We start from the raw sequence: 16568 nt of genomic DNA on the forward strand, positions 1-16568 counted from the left end.
TGGGGTGGACAGTAAAGCAAGGCCCAGCAAGGGAAGCATTGCTGAACATGCAGTACAACCCCAGGGGCAGGGGTGTGAGATCCTGGAGACGGGACCCTGAGGCTGCCCGCTCTTCTCAGCAAGCCCACTGACATGAGTGTGGAAATCCTTTTCAATCAGCTATAATGAAAATTTCATTCAAGAGCCAGAGGTCGAGTCTATGGAATAGCTCCAAAGAAGATCCGTTAAGTGCTTCAAAGAATCAACGGGAGTCCTTCGGTGCGCCAAAAGTCAGAGTCAGCAGGCCATTTTAATGTGGGTATTTCAAAGCATCATTGTCAAGTCTGTTAGTGCCAACATACTTACATCCGTAGACAGCCTGCTCTCTGGTATTCTTCAGAGATTGTTTTAGTGCTCCCAGGGGAACAAGATCGAGAATGAGCTTGAGAGTCGAAGGCAGGAAAAGGTCTGGACCATATGGATGTCTTCTGACAAAACCAGAAGCCGAGACTGATTAAGAGCCTGCCTACAACATCCGCCACTGAGTGTGCTGAGATTATTTTATTTCAGACTATGGGTTGTGATCCATTAGTGACCATAAAATCAATTTAATAAGTTGCAGCCAGCTTGGGTGTTGTTTTTTTTTTTTTTTTTTTTAGGCGATGAATTTATTGTCAATGACTCAGTGCTGGTATTTCCTTCACATTAGGAGAGAGGAAATGGCCCATCATGTTGCCTCCTTCAGAAAGACTTCCTTGACTACTCATTCTGAAGAGTACCCGCAACACACAGACACAGACACATGCACACCTCACCCTTTTACTGTCTTCACAGCACTTACAATTAACCCAATCCTATTTATGTTCTCTGCACCCACCCACCCACCCCACTAAAATATCAGCTCTAAGAACTCAGGACCTGGGTGTCTTGCTCACTGTAATATCCCCAAAGCTCATAACGGAAACTGCCACCTAGTTGGTGCTCAATTAACACTTATGGTATTGAATTAAAATTGCCCTGAGTGGCAATTTCAGCCCACAGCTTTAGCTGCTATTGTTCATCCCACCGGCTGGTGGTCTATTTTCCTGTTCTGCCCTGAGAACCTGGTACCACCCTTTTCCCCCAGCCTGTAAGAACTCAATCAATATTGGCTGTCACCCTGGTTCACACATCTGGGCCGGACTTCATTGGTTCAATACTTCTATGTCTGCCAGCAGCTGTAATTCTATCTGTCAACCTTAATTCAGCTTCATTTAAGCTTAACTTGCACCAATCCTCCCTTAAAAATATTTTTCAATCTATTTTACTGTACAGTTTTATGAAATTTAACACAGTATAATCCCTATAACCACCACCACAATCAGAAAACCCCCCCAAAATACCATCATACTTTCCTCCACCCCAAACCCTTGGCAAACTGTGATGTGTTCTCCATCCCTTTAATCTTGACTTTTTGACACTGTCGTATAACTGGATTCATATAGCATGTAACTGTTTGAGGCTGACTTCTTTTACTCAAGAATATTCTCTTGAGGTTCATGTAAGTTGTTGCACGGACCAACAGTTCATTCTTTTTATTGCTGAGTGTCATTCCACTGCACGGATGTAACGTGACTTGTTTAGCCAATCACTTGCTGAAGGACATTTGGGTCATTTCCAGTTTTCAGTGATTATGATCAGAGCTTTTTAAATAATCATGTAAAGCTTTTATGTGAATGAGTTTTCATTTCTCTGGGATAAATATCTGGGAGTGAGATCGCTGAGTCCTTCTGTACCATTTTGCCCTCCTCACCCCCACCACCCCAGCAATGTTTGACAGTTCCAGTAGCTTCACATTCTCTCCAGCATTTATTATCAGTTTTGGTTTTGGGTTTGTTTTTGATTTAGTCACTCTCATAGGTTTGTAGTGGTATCTCACCATGGTGCATTTTTTTCATGAAAAATAATAAATATATTTGAAAATAGACTGCATCACAGAAAGCAGTGGTAAGTACTGTTTTTATGTAAGTATATATGTATGTAAGTACACACAATCTCTTAGAACATACACAATCTTAGTACATACACACTAGGTATGTACTAAGTTATAATGCAAAATATATTTCATACTGTGGGTTATGGTAAAAAAAAAAAAGATGTTTAAAAACTACTGTTCACCCTAAAGGATGGAGACCCCATATCTGCTCATTTCAGAGAGACTTAGAGGAAACCTAGAAACCTTAAATTATCTCAACACGACAGCTGGGAGAAGAAACTGAGATGGACTTCACTGGTACCAACTGAAAACAGGGAGAGGTGAAGATCTCATCAGTGCAGAGAAGCAGGTTTAACAGAACTCACACCTCTGTTCACTTGTACTTCCACACAACAAGATACCTTTCAGTAACAGAGTTTGGGGACCCAGACCCTGCTTTCAATGAATGTACCATCTAAGAGAGGCGATGTGATAGAAATACAAATAGAGCTACAGGGAGTATTGAAACATGAGTGGATGTTACTCTTTCTTTCTGGTTTAAAAAAAGTCTATTTAATACATTACCCCTTCCTCAAGGGTATATTTCATTTTATTTTTAAATGAGGTCATGCTACATGTCTGCGGGGAAGCAGGTATAAAGGAACCTCATGCGCAGCTGATGGGTGTGTGGGCTGGTTTGGCATTCTGCAGAATGTTCTGACAGCACTTACATTATGTAGACATAGATTTGCTTACCTAGCAGTTCTAATCATGGGTATGGTGTGTATTACAAATTTTTTCTAGGTCGGCAAGGGAACACGCACAAGGATGTTCCTTGCAGCACTGGCTGGGGGTGCACGAAGCTGGAGGCCATCTGGGGGCTCGTTCCCAAGAGAGTGAGTAGAGAAAAAGTGGTGGATGAACAGCATGGAATCCTAGGCAGCAGTTAGAAACCATGGGAGTAGACAGGAAAGGGACTTTAATATAATGTGCTAAGAGAAGATTAAGCAGTGAGATGCGATACGAACAGCATTTACACAAATTAAAAACACATGTATACAAAACACAAAAAATGCACATTTTGGTAGAACACATACAAGCAAAAAGTACACATTAGGAACTATTGAGAGGGAGCAGGAAAGAAACCAAAGTAGGCAAAGAGGAATAAAAGCAGAATTTAAAATTTTAAAAAGAGGCTGGAAGGTTTTTCAGTTTGGTAGGTTGACTCTGAGCCCTGGCCCTCAGGGGCTGTTGGGATTGTGCTGGAATATTGTGTAATTTGTGTAATATTGTGTTGTTTATGTAGCATCCAATATTTCATTTGTTGGTTTATTTAGCCTTTCCGTCACCTGAAGGGATCGCAAGTGGTCCAAAACCAGCTCCAGTAGCTCCAGTCACGCCGTTTGCTAAGGCAGGCTTCCCGTCAGATCTCCTCTCATTCATGCCTTTGTAGGCACTGTCTCCCTGGCCAAAGAGCCGAGCTATCCTATTTAATCCTATTCAGTCAGGGTCTCTGAGAGCAAGAAAGGTTCTGATTGATCACCTGAGCCAGTATCCAGTGTGGTGCACTCCTCCCCTCCTATCAGAGAGAGTTCTTGAGTCAAGCCACTTCACGGGCAACTGGTCCAACCTGTGGATGGCCTTTGGCTCAGGCAAAAAGCCCCTGGCCCACAGATTATGGGAGAGAGGTTTTCGGATTATAAACCAAAGCATGTTGCCCCACCTCACCCTGCCTCACCACTTCTTTTTTAATTTTTTTGCTTGAGGATGCTTCTCTCAGAAGCGAGGAGTCTTGTGAGTCTTCCTAGGACTTCACATCAGTGTGAAATGTGCCCTTAGACAAAGGAGAAGCATTGCTTGTGAAACTCCAGGGACTGAAAAATCGATGGACTAGGCTTTATACCTAAATTCAGGCAGGTTGGGAAGTGACCAGTTCTCTAGTCCAAAGACAGCAAGCTGTGGACTCTGTTCATCTCTAGGGAACATCCAGACACTGCCACTTTTCCAAGTATAATTTTGGCACGACACTACCGTCTCCTTCACAGGACTGCTGTGTGATGGTGCCTTCACACGCTTAGCACGGTGATGGACCATAAATGCTCAACCAATTTTCGTTTCATTTCTTTCCCTCATGCTTGACTCATGCTGAAAAGTGTTAGTGACGACCGCACAGCCTGTGTGTGAGTGAGTAAAGGCGCTGATTACCTAGCTTCCCCAGACCTACTTAAACTAGCTTATTCTCCTCCAGTCTTTCCCATTAAAAATAATTGCTTCCAAATGTATTTGAATATATTAAATTTTTTCTCTTCCTTTGAGAATTATAACTAATACATCAAAACTTGAGATTAGAGAGTATGTGCATCAAAATAAGGGAGAATTAACAGCCAAAAGGTCTGTAGCACTGATGCAGAGAAACTGACTGGCTTTGAGGTTATAGAAACAATCTGCGAGTTTGCAGCAACCACGCCTGTTTTATGTCCAAGGCTGCATGCGTTTCCCACCCTGTGTTCTAGCCTTATATTCTACCAGATTGATCGGGTAGAATCCAGTTCTGCTTGACATTCTTGCAAACACCTGACCCCAAGTACCATTTTTTAAAGACACTTTTTCCTATGAAAATATTTATTTCATTTGTCCTGAACCCTTTCTGACCATTTCCAAGATCCCAGGTCAGTACAGCTGGAAAACAAATGAGTATTCTCTTACACCAATGCATAGCCATACCTTCTGGCTGCTAAAGTGATGTTCTCAAGCCAAAGTATCAACGACACTGTGCAACTGTACTTCACAATTACTCTTCCTGATTTCACAATAATGGGAGCGAAAGTCTGGAAGAAATGAGGTCCTTGGCACAATGTGGCCCTGCCATCTGAGGGGAGGTGGGAGCGGGAAAGCCCAGAGAGTCCCAGCAGGGCCCTGGGAAGTCAAGTCTTTTACCAGGTAAAAAAGATCAGCAGAAAAATATTTCCACATAGTATATTACAGAGTACTACCATCCATTCTATTTTACTGGACATTAATTGTGCTTATTAATTAAGGCACATGTCTGGTGAAAAAAACTGAATGAATGAATGAATGAATGAATGTTTATCAACCAAATTAAAAACAAAAGCTTTCATGTCAAAAAAAATGAATGAATGGAATACTCAAGGAAAAGGACTGGTGTGCTGCTGAGGCGGGGGAAACGTGTCCTGCATTTTTTAGATGAAGCAGAAATACAAGGTCAGAATCTTAAAGTTCCAATCTATACTATCTCTCAAAATTAAAAATTCATTCCTATTTTACTAGGCATTTGCCATTGAAATTTAACTTCCATGTTGATTCTTATAAATTTAAAACTTACCACATATGCGGAGTCTAAAAAATAAAACAAATGAATGTATATAACAAAACAGAAACAGACTCACAGATATAGAGAACAAACTAATGGGTACCAGTGGGGAGAGAGAAGGGGCGATGGGCAGGTTAGGACTTTGGGATTAAGAGGTACAACTACTATGTATAAAATAAATAAGCTACAAGGTTATATTGTACAACACAGGGAATATAGCCATTATTTTGTAATAACTTTAAATGGAGCATAATCTATGAAAATATTGAATCTATGTACTATGCTGTACACCTGAAACTAATATAATATTGTGCATCAACTGTATTTCAATTAAAAAAAGAGAGATCAAGAATTTGGTAGCAAACTGGATGTGGAAACCTTATTAAAAAGAAAAAGGCAAGCAGCCTAAGATGTAGAATGGCCAAAGGAAATATTTACAAGGCAACATTTTAAGTCAAGCACTTATAAAAAGTAGTTGAAATGAATGGATACCTTAGACTATATTTGCTACAACATAAAGAAAAACTTCCTAACAAGATTATGAAAGTGATTTTTATTATTTTGGAAATGGTGTCCTATCATAGGTAATTACAGATACAGAATTTTTTTTTTAATCTGGTGTATCAAGCAGTAAAAGCCACATATTAATGCTGTGTCCGCAAAATCCATTTCAGTTACAACAATGTATTATAGCTGCTGTGTACATATGAAAAGCATACATGATAAAATACAAAAATAAGAAAAGGTTAAGTATGAACTTATCCTTGGATATACATGTACTAAAGCATACCTTTGCATTACACTGTTGTGTCATAGCTAAAAAACATACTAATTAATATATGATGCAGTGCAACTATCTGATCTAATATAGACCTAATATGAAAATATTAAGGCTGTAATAGCATTTCACAGGTAAAGGCTAAGTTCTGAGACATGAAAGCTTTTAGATAAACCACAAAACAAACCTGAGACATCTTCCTCTTGTTTTGGGAAAAAAGCAATTTTCTTACAAAATCAAAACTTTGATATGTAAATGAAGCATTTAATGAACGATATACTTTAACTATTGCAATAACCTTGAGTAGATGTTCTGTCTAAAGCGGTGACAGGCAAATACACTTTCTCTAGCAGAAACTAAATGAGGTTTTCTGATTAAGCCAGTAACCTGATTACGGTAGCCCCTAAATGTGGTTCTTTTTATTTGTTTGTTTTGGTTTTGCTTTCCTTCCTTCAACTGGTTTACAAACATATTAAATAAACCAGGAAACCTCCCCGCGCCCACCTTACTTTCTTCTATGTCCACAAGCAGATGAACTGAACCTACACACATAAAAACAGATTACAGCACATCTGGACCTGGTTGACTTAATGAGGCATTCAGATTGGTACATGTTACTTTTGCGGCCACACATCTCTCAGAGCAAGTAGGCTAGGGCAGCCCCAAATTACCATCTCACCCTGCTCCAGGGGCAGGGAAGGGTGGATAACAATGTTTTAGAATAGTCAGTGTCCAAAAAATTGAAATGCATTGGGTAAGCCTGATTTCAATAGATGACTTTGGTGCCTTTAAAAATACTGGCACAGGTTTTTCATATTCAAGAGATAAGGCTGTAAGATTTTATAAATTAAAATTACATCAAATTTGTATTAATAAAAATTTCAATTTATAAAATTGAGCTGCTGTGTTGTAGACTTCTTTTTCATCTACTTGGGATTTAACACTGCATGCAAAACATCTTTTTCGTAGTCATACTTCAAATTAATTTTAAATGAGTGGAGAAATGTTTAATCATTTTTCTTTTCCATTCTTTTCTCTTAACACTCCCACACAGAACCATCATATACTTCTTCCTTTATCATTTTGATAAAAAGATTCCAAAAAGCTTAATAAAATGTAACAAGCAGTAAGCTTTTAGGACCCATCACAACTCCACAACTTCCTTTGGATGTTTACAAGCACCAAAAGTTCCAACTTCAAACTTCACTTTGTACTTTTGCAATCTTCCGTCACTTTTTTTTAAAAAGGTTTTCAGGTTATTTACATAAACCGAACATCAACATTTTGTTCAAGCTTTATGTTTTCACACTTACCAAAGTGACTGCTCACTGCGTTGGCCATCTCAAGTAGTACATCTGATCTGACTGGCTCCACTGAAACACAATGCAATCCTCAACACAACCTCCCAAGACAGATTCTGACTTCCCAAAACACAAACACCAATGCTACCTTTTAAAAACTCATTTAAAAGAGAAACTAAGTCCATTATAATGGGAATTTCCCCCCCTAGTTTATTTAATAGAGAACATCCAGATAATTCATTGCATTTTTCACTATTCATCTGGCAGACATAGGTTAAATCTCTGCCTTCCACAGGCTAATGGTCAGATTTCCAGTAACTTAAACTGGAATGCAATAATCAGAATAGCTTTAAAATTAAATTAAATTTTAAGCATGCCAAGAGTTTGGAATGATAACATATTAACTAGATCAATTTGAAAGAGATTCTGTATTGTGAATATAATTTTAATATATATGTTGTCAAGTGATAAGGAACACATTTTACAGATCCAATTTTGAGATTTTTTTCAATTCTCATCCAAGTTTTGAATGAGAGAAGAGACTTTGCTTCAACTCGGTTTCCATGATGTCAAAAAAATAAGTGGCTGATTTAATCAATCTCCTATCATGTATTTGAACCAAAACTGGCTAAATTGGTTGTACTTTTTATTTGCTATGACATTATAAAAGACATTGTTCAACTTTTTCTTGACCAAAATAACTAATACTACTTAATACTAAAATATCTAATATATAATTGCTTATGGATAATTATGTAATATATGTATATACTTTGAATACTATTTGGTGACTTTTTTTAACCTATGAGAGTTACTGAAATCAGTACATTACAATCATATAATTTAAAGCTTAGTTGAGCTGGTAAGAAATTTTTTGTTTTTGTTTTTGTTTTTGCTCATAATTGAAATCCTGTACTCTGGCACCCAAGAGAGGTATGGCTTCAGCTTGGAATTGTTTACAATTAAACAATTTACACTTAAAAATTCATAATAAATCACTGAAACCCACTAAATCAATTACTATTAATTTCTTCTCAAGCAAATAACTCTATGATGACCCAAAAAGTAAGAGAAAGAATATCAGTGGGCAAAAAGAGAAATCCACCCATAGATATTAGCGTCTAACTAAGCTGTTTCTTTGAAAGGTGAGAAGGGAATTTCTGGTCTTCACCTTTTCCCTTATCACCCCAAATCACATATCTTACACTGAAATTATTTGCCTTTGCGCATTTAACAACATTTTCTGAAACTCTGCTTAATACAAATTTCCTTGGAGCTGACTTGTGCACACAGAACATCAAATTTGGATCCCACCCTGCACAGTGTGGCTACTGAAACCAGGTAGTTCTGTATGTGTGCGCATGTTTTTTTTAACTCCAAAGAATGCTCCCTCAAGAAATTATTATTACCAGCATTAGATATGTATAAAAATTCTTTGGGCCCTTTCACTCTTTGACTCCAAAACTCTCCCAGAGCCTCTGCACAGCCCAGCACTCATGAGGTGCCATTCTGAGGACACGTGCGTGAAGCACATTATCTGCGGGTCAGTTGGTATATGCTCACTTTAGAGGCTAACTGAGGAGCCAGGAAAAAAAAAACAAACAAACATGCTAATTTTACTCCCCATCCCCCAAGTACTTATCACATTTCTGCTTGCCTCTGGCTTCTTAGTGGCCGTCTTCCTCGGCTTGTAACTTTTGCACAGTGCGATCAAGGAGCTCCATGGACTCTCTGAGGGTGACATTGATTTTGAATGACTTGGGTTTAATGGTCAGGCCGTAAATAAAATCCATTTTTGGGGGCTCGTCTGGATTGGCCCTGAAATTGCACTGATGAGCCAGGATGGAGATGAAGAGAAACAGCTGCATCTTGGAAAGCTCTTCCCCGATGCACCGCCGTTTGCCCACTGAAAAAATCATCACGCTGCTGGCCAGGTCTTTGTTGATGCAGCCATCCTTGTCCAAGAATCGGACTGGATCAAAGTCTTCTGGGTTAGACCACTTCACCGGGTCATGATTCACGGACCACTGGTTAACAAAAACCACTGTGTCCTTGGGGATGTGGTAGCCCAAGACAGACGCGCTGGCCTTGGTGGCGTGAGGGATGGTGACTGGCACAAAGCTGGAGAAGCGCATGGCTTCATAAAGAAAGGCCATGACGTAGGGCAGGTGGGGCTGGTCGTCCAGGCAGGGCAGGCGGTCCCGACCCACCACTTGGTCCAGCTCCGCCTGTACCCGCATCTGCACTTCCGGATACCTATTTGATTTTTAATGCAGAGAGAGGAAAGGAGTGAGGAAAACGAATTCTTCTTTTATCTAGAAAACACATTACAATTTATTTTAATATCACTTCTCTTTAAACTGGCTATCTGAATCAGTAAGTGAATGAACATTTCCAACAACAACAAAACAACCTAAAACAGTTTCTTAATTTACCACTGAATTATAAGATAGAATGCAAGTTGTATTTCTTGTAATAAGCCTCCAGTGGCTCAAACTCTCTTTCCTATCATAAGTCAGGAAAAAAAAAAAAAGACTTTAAGTTTTCTCAGTCTGAAAAATGTGCAGCAATGGAGGCCGACTTTTCCATTAGTCACGGCTGGGGCTGTGCCTAAGGACCCACGAAAATGTTTTCATTTCTCTTAAAATCAGAAGAAAATGAACTTTTAAGTCAAAGAAAATGTTTTAATACATAATTCTAATATATCTTTCTTTATACCAATGTAGTCATAATATTTATTTAAAAATTTGTTTATGGACTAAGGAGTCTGCAAAGGCAAAAGCACGCTGGGCTCACAAAAATTAAAGTGTTGCCCTGAAAGCGGTTCCTTTTTTTCCTCATCTCCCTAGACAATTCCAGCAGACACACTGTTCTCATTTTATACAAAGGTAATTGATACCCTGATAGATAAAGCTACATAACTTCTAAATTTAAAAGCAAGTCCCCAATGTTCATGAAATTATGGTACAAACTGGAATGCTTATTCACTGTTGCTGATAAAACCAGAACAATCTTTTTGGAAAACAAAATCTTATTACAAAGGAAGATAGATAAGGGTAACTCCTCCCCAACATTTTTAAACCCAGGAATCCATGCCTAGAAATGTATTTTCAAGAAACAACTTAGCAGGTCCAAAATATATAGCCACAATAGCTGATATTTTAAAAATGCAATCTAGAACGTTAAAGTACAAGAGATGCCAACGATATGTTACTATGGCAAAATATTACATAGCCATCAAAAGTTACTAAAATAAAGTTTAAGAGATGATGAAGCGTCCACTGCAGTAAATGGAAATGTCAGACGCCAAAACATTTGTAAATAATTATTGCAACTCTGAAAAAAATGTAAGCATGTATTTGATGAAAGTATGGGTGATTTTAAAAATTACTTCTTTAGCATCATACTTCAGGAGTCTGCAAACTTTTTCTTAAGGGCCAGATAGTAAATATTTTAGGCTTTGTAGATCAAACTCTCTGCCTCACAACTATTCAACTCTGCCTTGTGCTGTAATGTGAAAGTACCCATAGACAGTGCATAAATGAATGGGCATAGCTATATTCTCATAAAACTTAAATAGGGAGTGTAATTTGCCATCCTCTGTCATACTGTCTTTTCACTAAAAAGAAAAAAAAAAGGGACTCATCAGCTTTACTGAATTGAAAGCGACCCCAAGATTGTTTTATTTCCTTTTGCTGCCCAATTGGAGTACACGCAGAAAGATTTCAATTTGGTTTCAAGTGGAAAAGACGTTTCAAAAAATAACGTGCAAATCAGGGGATGTAAAAGACCTGTTGAATTCATTTTAGAATCATTGTCTTCCTGATGTATCACTCCTGACTTGTCTTTATTCGATTTCTGCCGCTCCTCCATATGTGTTTCTATGGTATTAATACTGAAGTGATTTTAAATATACCAAAAAATTGTGAAAGCAGCTGTACAGTATCTAAGGAAATGTAATAGTCTAATTTAGTGGGATCTAACATCAAAAGAAGCTGTCTTTACTTTCCAGTTTCTAAAGGCGCCACAAATTCAGCTTCCCCTACCGCCTACCCGTGCGCCAAGGAAGTGCACAACCAGGATTTCTGGTCGCTCAGAGGCTATCACGATTTGCCTTGAATGTTATAACCCCGGGGTAAGGTTGCCGGACAAAACACCACAGGCTGCCCAGTGAAACGTGAATTTCAGATAAACAATGGCTAATCTATGTCCTGTGTAAAATTTATGTTTTATTTGCTCAGTCTGAGGCTACCGGGAATCTGTTTAATTCGTGCGTGTACAAATTTAGCAGAACTCTTAGATTCGGTGAGCTACCCGAGCCGAGCGCAAGGCCCGAGAGGTCCGCAAGTGCCTCCTGGGTACCCCATTTGCCGTTTTAAAAGCTGTTCTGCGTTCGGTAAAGTTACTGCGTCTCCCATTCTTTACACCGACACTTCTAGCACGGCGGTTTTATAAACCTAGCACAGTCTGCCGGTTTCTGGCCGCTTTCTTAACGCCTGAGATTAGCCGTCCGTGGGGCCAGGCCTGCCGGCGTCCGGGCCTGCCTCCGAGAGCTGCCTTTACCGGGGAACAAAGACCTGACAAGCGGCTTGCTTTTAGCTTCAGGGCCGAGCAGCCTCGGATCCGCGCTTAAGACCAGTCTAGGCTGCTGTTTATTTAACATATTTACTGCGTGGCCCTTTCCTTCAGAACCGTTCCAATTTGACTTCTCCTGTGCCAGGGTGGGAGATCAGGGCTGGTCTGCGGGCATTAAAAAGATCTTGTTTTTCCAGGAGGTTTCACACAAATTTGTACCCACTCAGAGATGCGGAGCCGAGAGGGCGCCGCTGGGTTGGGTCTGCGTGCGCTCAGGTCTCCGCCCGCACTGAGCCTTCCTGAGCCGCACTTTCTGACAGAGACCTCGAGCGAAATCTCGCGACCTAGTCGCGACCTCGGCGACCTCGGCACATTCTAGTTTCACCCCACCTTTTACAGAGGAAGGGAGGAAGGCCAGCCCAAGCCTCCTGGAGGCTTTACCTGATGAAGAGGACAAGCAGCCACTGCAGCGCGGTGGAGAGTGTGTCCTGGCTGGCGCCGAAGATGTCAGTGATGCTGGCCAGCACGTACTCCACGTCCGTGCCCGAGCCCGCCTCCTTTCCCGCCGAGAGGATGAAGGCATCCATCATGTCGCGGGGAGCGGCCCCGGACCGAAGGCTTTCGCGGTGCCTCAGGAACTTGTCGAGGACAAAATTGCTGAAGTTGCGATTGAGCTTTTCGAATTCGCGGAAGGCGGTGCGCACAGGGTTGGGAAAGCGCTGCAGCCAGGGCAGTACGTCCACCAGGCTGCCCGCTCCCACTGTGCGCCCGAACTCCTCGTTGTGGCTGATTAGCTCGCGGAACTCGGCGTCGTCGTGACTGTAGCGGCAGCCGAAGCACACGGCGCTCATGACGTTGGCCACGGCCACTATGGTCATCTGCCGCGGGTCCAGGAAGGCCCCTCCCGAGCTGCCGCGCACCAGCAGCGCCACCAATTCCCGCGCCTCAGCTAGCACGTGGCCCTCGAGGACCCGGCGGCCGCGCGGCTGGCGCGTGGAGAAGGCTCGTATCGTGCTGTGCGCCGCGCGCCGCTGCGCCTTCCAGCTCTCCGAGTACTGGCCAAAAGCCAGGCTGCGACCGCCCGACACCACGCGGAAAGAGGCGAAGGGCGGCCGGTCGGCAAAGGCGGCGCCCTGCTGCAGCAGGGCCTGGCGGATGGCGCGCTCACCGTTCAGCACCACCACCGGGCAGTTGCCCAGGCGGATCTGGAAGATGTCGCCGTAGCGCCGCGCCAGGCGCGCGAATGAGAGGTGCGGCGCCGGGCCCATCGACGCCGCGTTTCCGATCAGAGGCCATGCGAAAGGACCCGGGGGCGCGGACCCCAGCTGCCGCCGCCGCTGCCTCAACAGCCTCTGGGCCATGTGCACCGCGGCTAGCACCGAGAGGAGCAGCAGGAGCGTGGTCTGATGGGCAGACAGAGGGATCGGCGGCAGATGATCCTCCGGGCTGAGGCTGGTGGCCATGCTGCAGAGATAAGAGCGAACGCGTGACACTCAGGTAGGCAGAGAACGGGGCGGACGACCCACGCCCCTACCCCCAGCCTAGGGCTACAATGCGCTGCTGGGTAAGGAGAAGGTCGTGCGTAGGTTAGGTCAGGGTTGGCTCACTGGAGAAGCAGCTGAAAATGCCTCTTGCCACCCCAAACCCATCCCCAAAGGCGAAGTAAAGGGTTCCGTTTCCACCTCTATCTGACCCAGACCCCCCACACTGCACCAGCTGCCTAACGGTTCCTGCAATTTGGGGACAACACGGCGGACATCAAGGCGGTGGCGCTCAGTCCCTTCAAAATGCTTACCATCCTGGCCCCTGCGCATCCCCCCGCCACCCCTTATTGCGAGAACCCATCGCAAGAGGCCGCGGGAATGTAGCTCCACCAATAGACTGACCTGCGAAGAGGCGCGGTTTCCAGCAGCGCCAGACCGCCGGCTCCGAGAACCGTCTGAGATCTTTGTGGGGTTCAAGACGGTAACCCGAGTGTCTCCAGGAAGTCGGGGGCCCGCGCTGGACACCTGTTGCCAGCTCTGGGAGCTTTAGCGCCCACTCTGCAGTCTCTAGGCGTCGTCAGAGCTAGGGACGCTTGGATTGGAATGGGAATGGAGAAAGATATCTCCTTTGCCGAGCCCAGCTGCACCTGGGGCCTCGGCAAAATCAGGGTTTTCTTACTGCGTGGGAATTGCGACTGGGGGTCGATGAATGGAGTCTATTCCCAGCCCTCACGCCTCCCGCACGGCTCTGACAGCTGGCGTCGCAGAAGCGTGGCGGGTTTGTACACCGTCACTCGGGAGAGTCAAAACGCGCCATCCCGCTTCTTTTTTAAGGTCTGCGTTGGGGGAGGAGGTAGTCGGACCTGGCAGGGGCGGGGCTTGCGGGGGGCGGGGCGCGTCGGGAAGGTCCAAGTCTCTAGGACTCCAATTGGGGTCGCCTCGCGCGGGCTGTCACGCGAGGCGCCCCCGGCTCGCCCCGACGGCCTTGGCGCAGTAGCTGGCAGCTTTCCTGGAAGCCGTGGAATGAAATTTTCGTTTCCCTGAAACCCACTCTTCACAATTAGCCCCGATCGAGGCCGCACGGTTTCCCAGGACGCGAGCTCGGGACAGAACCTGAGCAGCCCTCTGCGCTCTGGGTGAGAACGCGCTCCACGTCCCGAGAGCCCGACCTCCCTTCCCTCTCGGTGACTTCAGCTTCCTTCCCCAAGAGAAAACCGCTCGGGATCCCTGGGCGCCCGAACCTGAAAAGGAAACCCGTCAGTTTGGAAACGAGGAAAGCTCGCTTGTGGTAGCGGTTTGCCTTACAGCATCCCACGTTGTTGTATTTTTATTTTATCTTGACATTCTTGCACATAAATCGGCCCGTCAGATCAGGCCCTTTGCCGCACAAAGTTCTCCCTCCACCTTGCGCGGCGAGATCAAGAATCCCTGAAAGACGCTGCTCCCCCGCCCCGGGGCCCCGACCGTCCCTGGCACACAAAGGCCAGCACTGGCGCGCCGCAGCTGGCCCCGAGGTTTCCCGCGTAGAAGCTCCTCCAGGTGGCGCCGCCCACTGGAGATCGCGGGGCCGCGCTGGCCGCGTCCGAGGCCCTTGGCTCCCAGCCCGGAACCAAGCCGGGACGAACACTAGGGAGAGGAGAGGAGGGAGGGTGCTCTGGAGATTCCTGGAGGGAGGAGGCGGGAAGAAAGGAGGAGGAGGCCAATCTAAGCGCGCCTGCGAACTTTATCGGGTTGAAAAGTTTCTTCTGCTGTCACCTCCCCCTTGCGTGCGGAGCTGTGCCTTGCGTGCGCCGCTTCTGGAAAGTCGGCTCCAGTCATATCCCTCGGCGCTTCTCACGGCACCTGACACGCCGAGGCGGCGGCGGGGGCGGCGGCCGAGGGCGGGGTGCAGGCCACCACCACCCTCCGCGGCGCACGCACAGCCGCGCCCGCCAGGGCTGCCACCCAGAGGCCGGGTCTGGGCGCGCGTGCTCTCCGAATGAGTACTCTTTCAAAAAGGTAGCAGGAGGTACTTGGGCCGCTGTAGCCTCCCTGGCCGGCCACTACGCCCTTTCCTGCTGGCTAGTACAAAGTATTTTAAAGACCCTGGAGAGAAAGGGTCTTTTCCGCTAGGCTGAGGAAAGAACAAGCCCGGGGGGAGGGTGGGACGTATGGTAGTTACATAGGTAGAAGTGTACTTCAGAGCCTCCGGGGTCATTAAGTTTAAGTAAAGAAGTTGGGCGTTTACCACGTGACAGACCTGTGCCTTGAGCATAACACGCGCTGGGAATCTCTATTGTTTCCCAGTTTGCAGAGGAGGAAACGGGTTCAGAGAGGTTATGTGATTTACCCAAGATAACAAGCACTATAATACAATTACAATCATAGGATATAGTCTTAAATTATTCCTTTCTAAGGAAATTATCTAAATGCTTGCATGGTCAAAGTGGGGTGGTTTTCTACCCTCCCACCTTCCCTCTTACTAGCAAGTAAGAGAGGTGGAACCAAGATTTGAACCCACGAAGACCCCATCATACAAGTTTATGCAGAAGGAAATCTTCAGGTGAAAGGCACAAGTGCCTTCTTTCCTGCTTGCCTTAAAAAAAAAAAAAGCTAGAAGGATTTTTTGGAATAGTTGTTTTTGTTTACAGAATTGAGGATTCTGAGGACCCAGAAGAAATGGTCTGCTCACCTTTTGCAAATAAATTGGTTTTGAATGAGGGAGCCTATGGACTGTGCCTCATAGCTGACTTTGGAATAACTAGCTACATTTTAAAGAAAAATAAAGGGGCATCTGAAAAGAGTGTGACTTTTTGAGAGAGTGAAACCAACAATAAAATATCTAATCTGATAAGAAAATGCCCTTTGGTAAATTCCCTGTTCAGGAGCTTTTGGGAGGTTCTCTGAAAATGATTTCACACTTCATGATGGGGTTCTCAGATCCCTAATGAAGTTAGTTTTTGAGCAATTGAGTAAATAAGCATTGGATTCCCTGGGCTGTGTTAGCGTACATATCCTTTGAAATTTATTTTATAACAACCTTACAGTGTCCAGCTTTAGCAAGACCTTTGCCTAATAATTCAAGACTGCCACGTGTATCAATCTCTCAATAGACTTTAATTTAGTAAACAAGAATTATCTGTGGGCTAGTGCCAATTCTGAGCTATCAATGTTCCTGAAAGCTTTC

The 16568-nt window shown here is 44.3% G+C and overlaps 1 protein-coding gene across 1 annotated transcript; it reads right to left on the reverse strand.

Moving 5' to 3' along the window:
* Positions 1-5798: 5798 nt before the first annotated feature.
* Positions 5799-15330, reverse strand: LOC102510682 (cytochrome P450 1B1). The gene is made up of 3 exons (XM_006181062.3): positions 13805-15330; positions 12360-13382; positions 5799-9599 (listed from the first exon to the last, which is right to left on the reverse strand). The coding sequence occupies exons 2-3, from the start codon at positions 13379-13381 to the stop codon at positions 9011-9013; spliced, it is 1611 nt and encodes a 536-aa protein (XP_006181124.1). The 5' UTR covers position 13382; positions 13805-15330; the 3' UTR covers positions 5799-9010.
* Between the last annotated feature and the right edge of the window lie 1238 nt (positions 15331-16568).

This window comes from Camelus ferus, chromosome 15 (genome assembly GCF_009834535.1).
Source record: "Camelus ferus isolate YT-003-E chromosome 15, BCGSAC_Cfer_1.0, whole genome shotgun sequence".
Taxonomy (NCBI): domain Eukaryota; kingdom Metazoa; phylum Chordata; class Mammalia; order Artiodactyla; family Camelidae; genus Camelus; species Camelus ferus.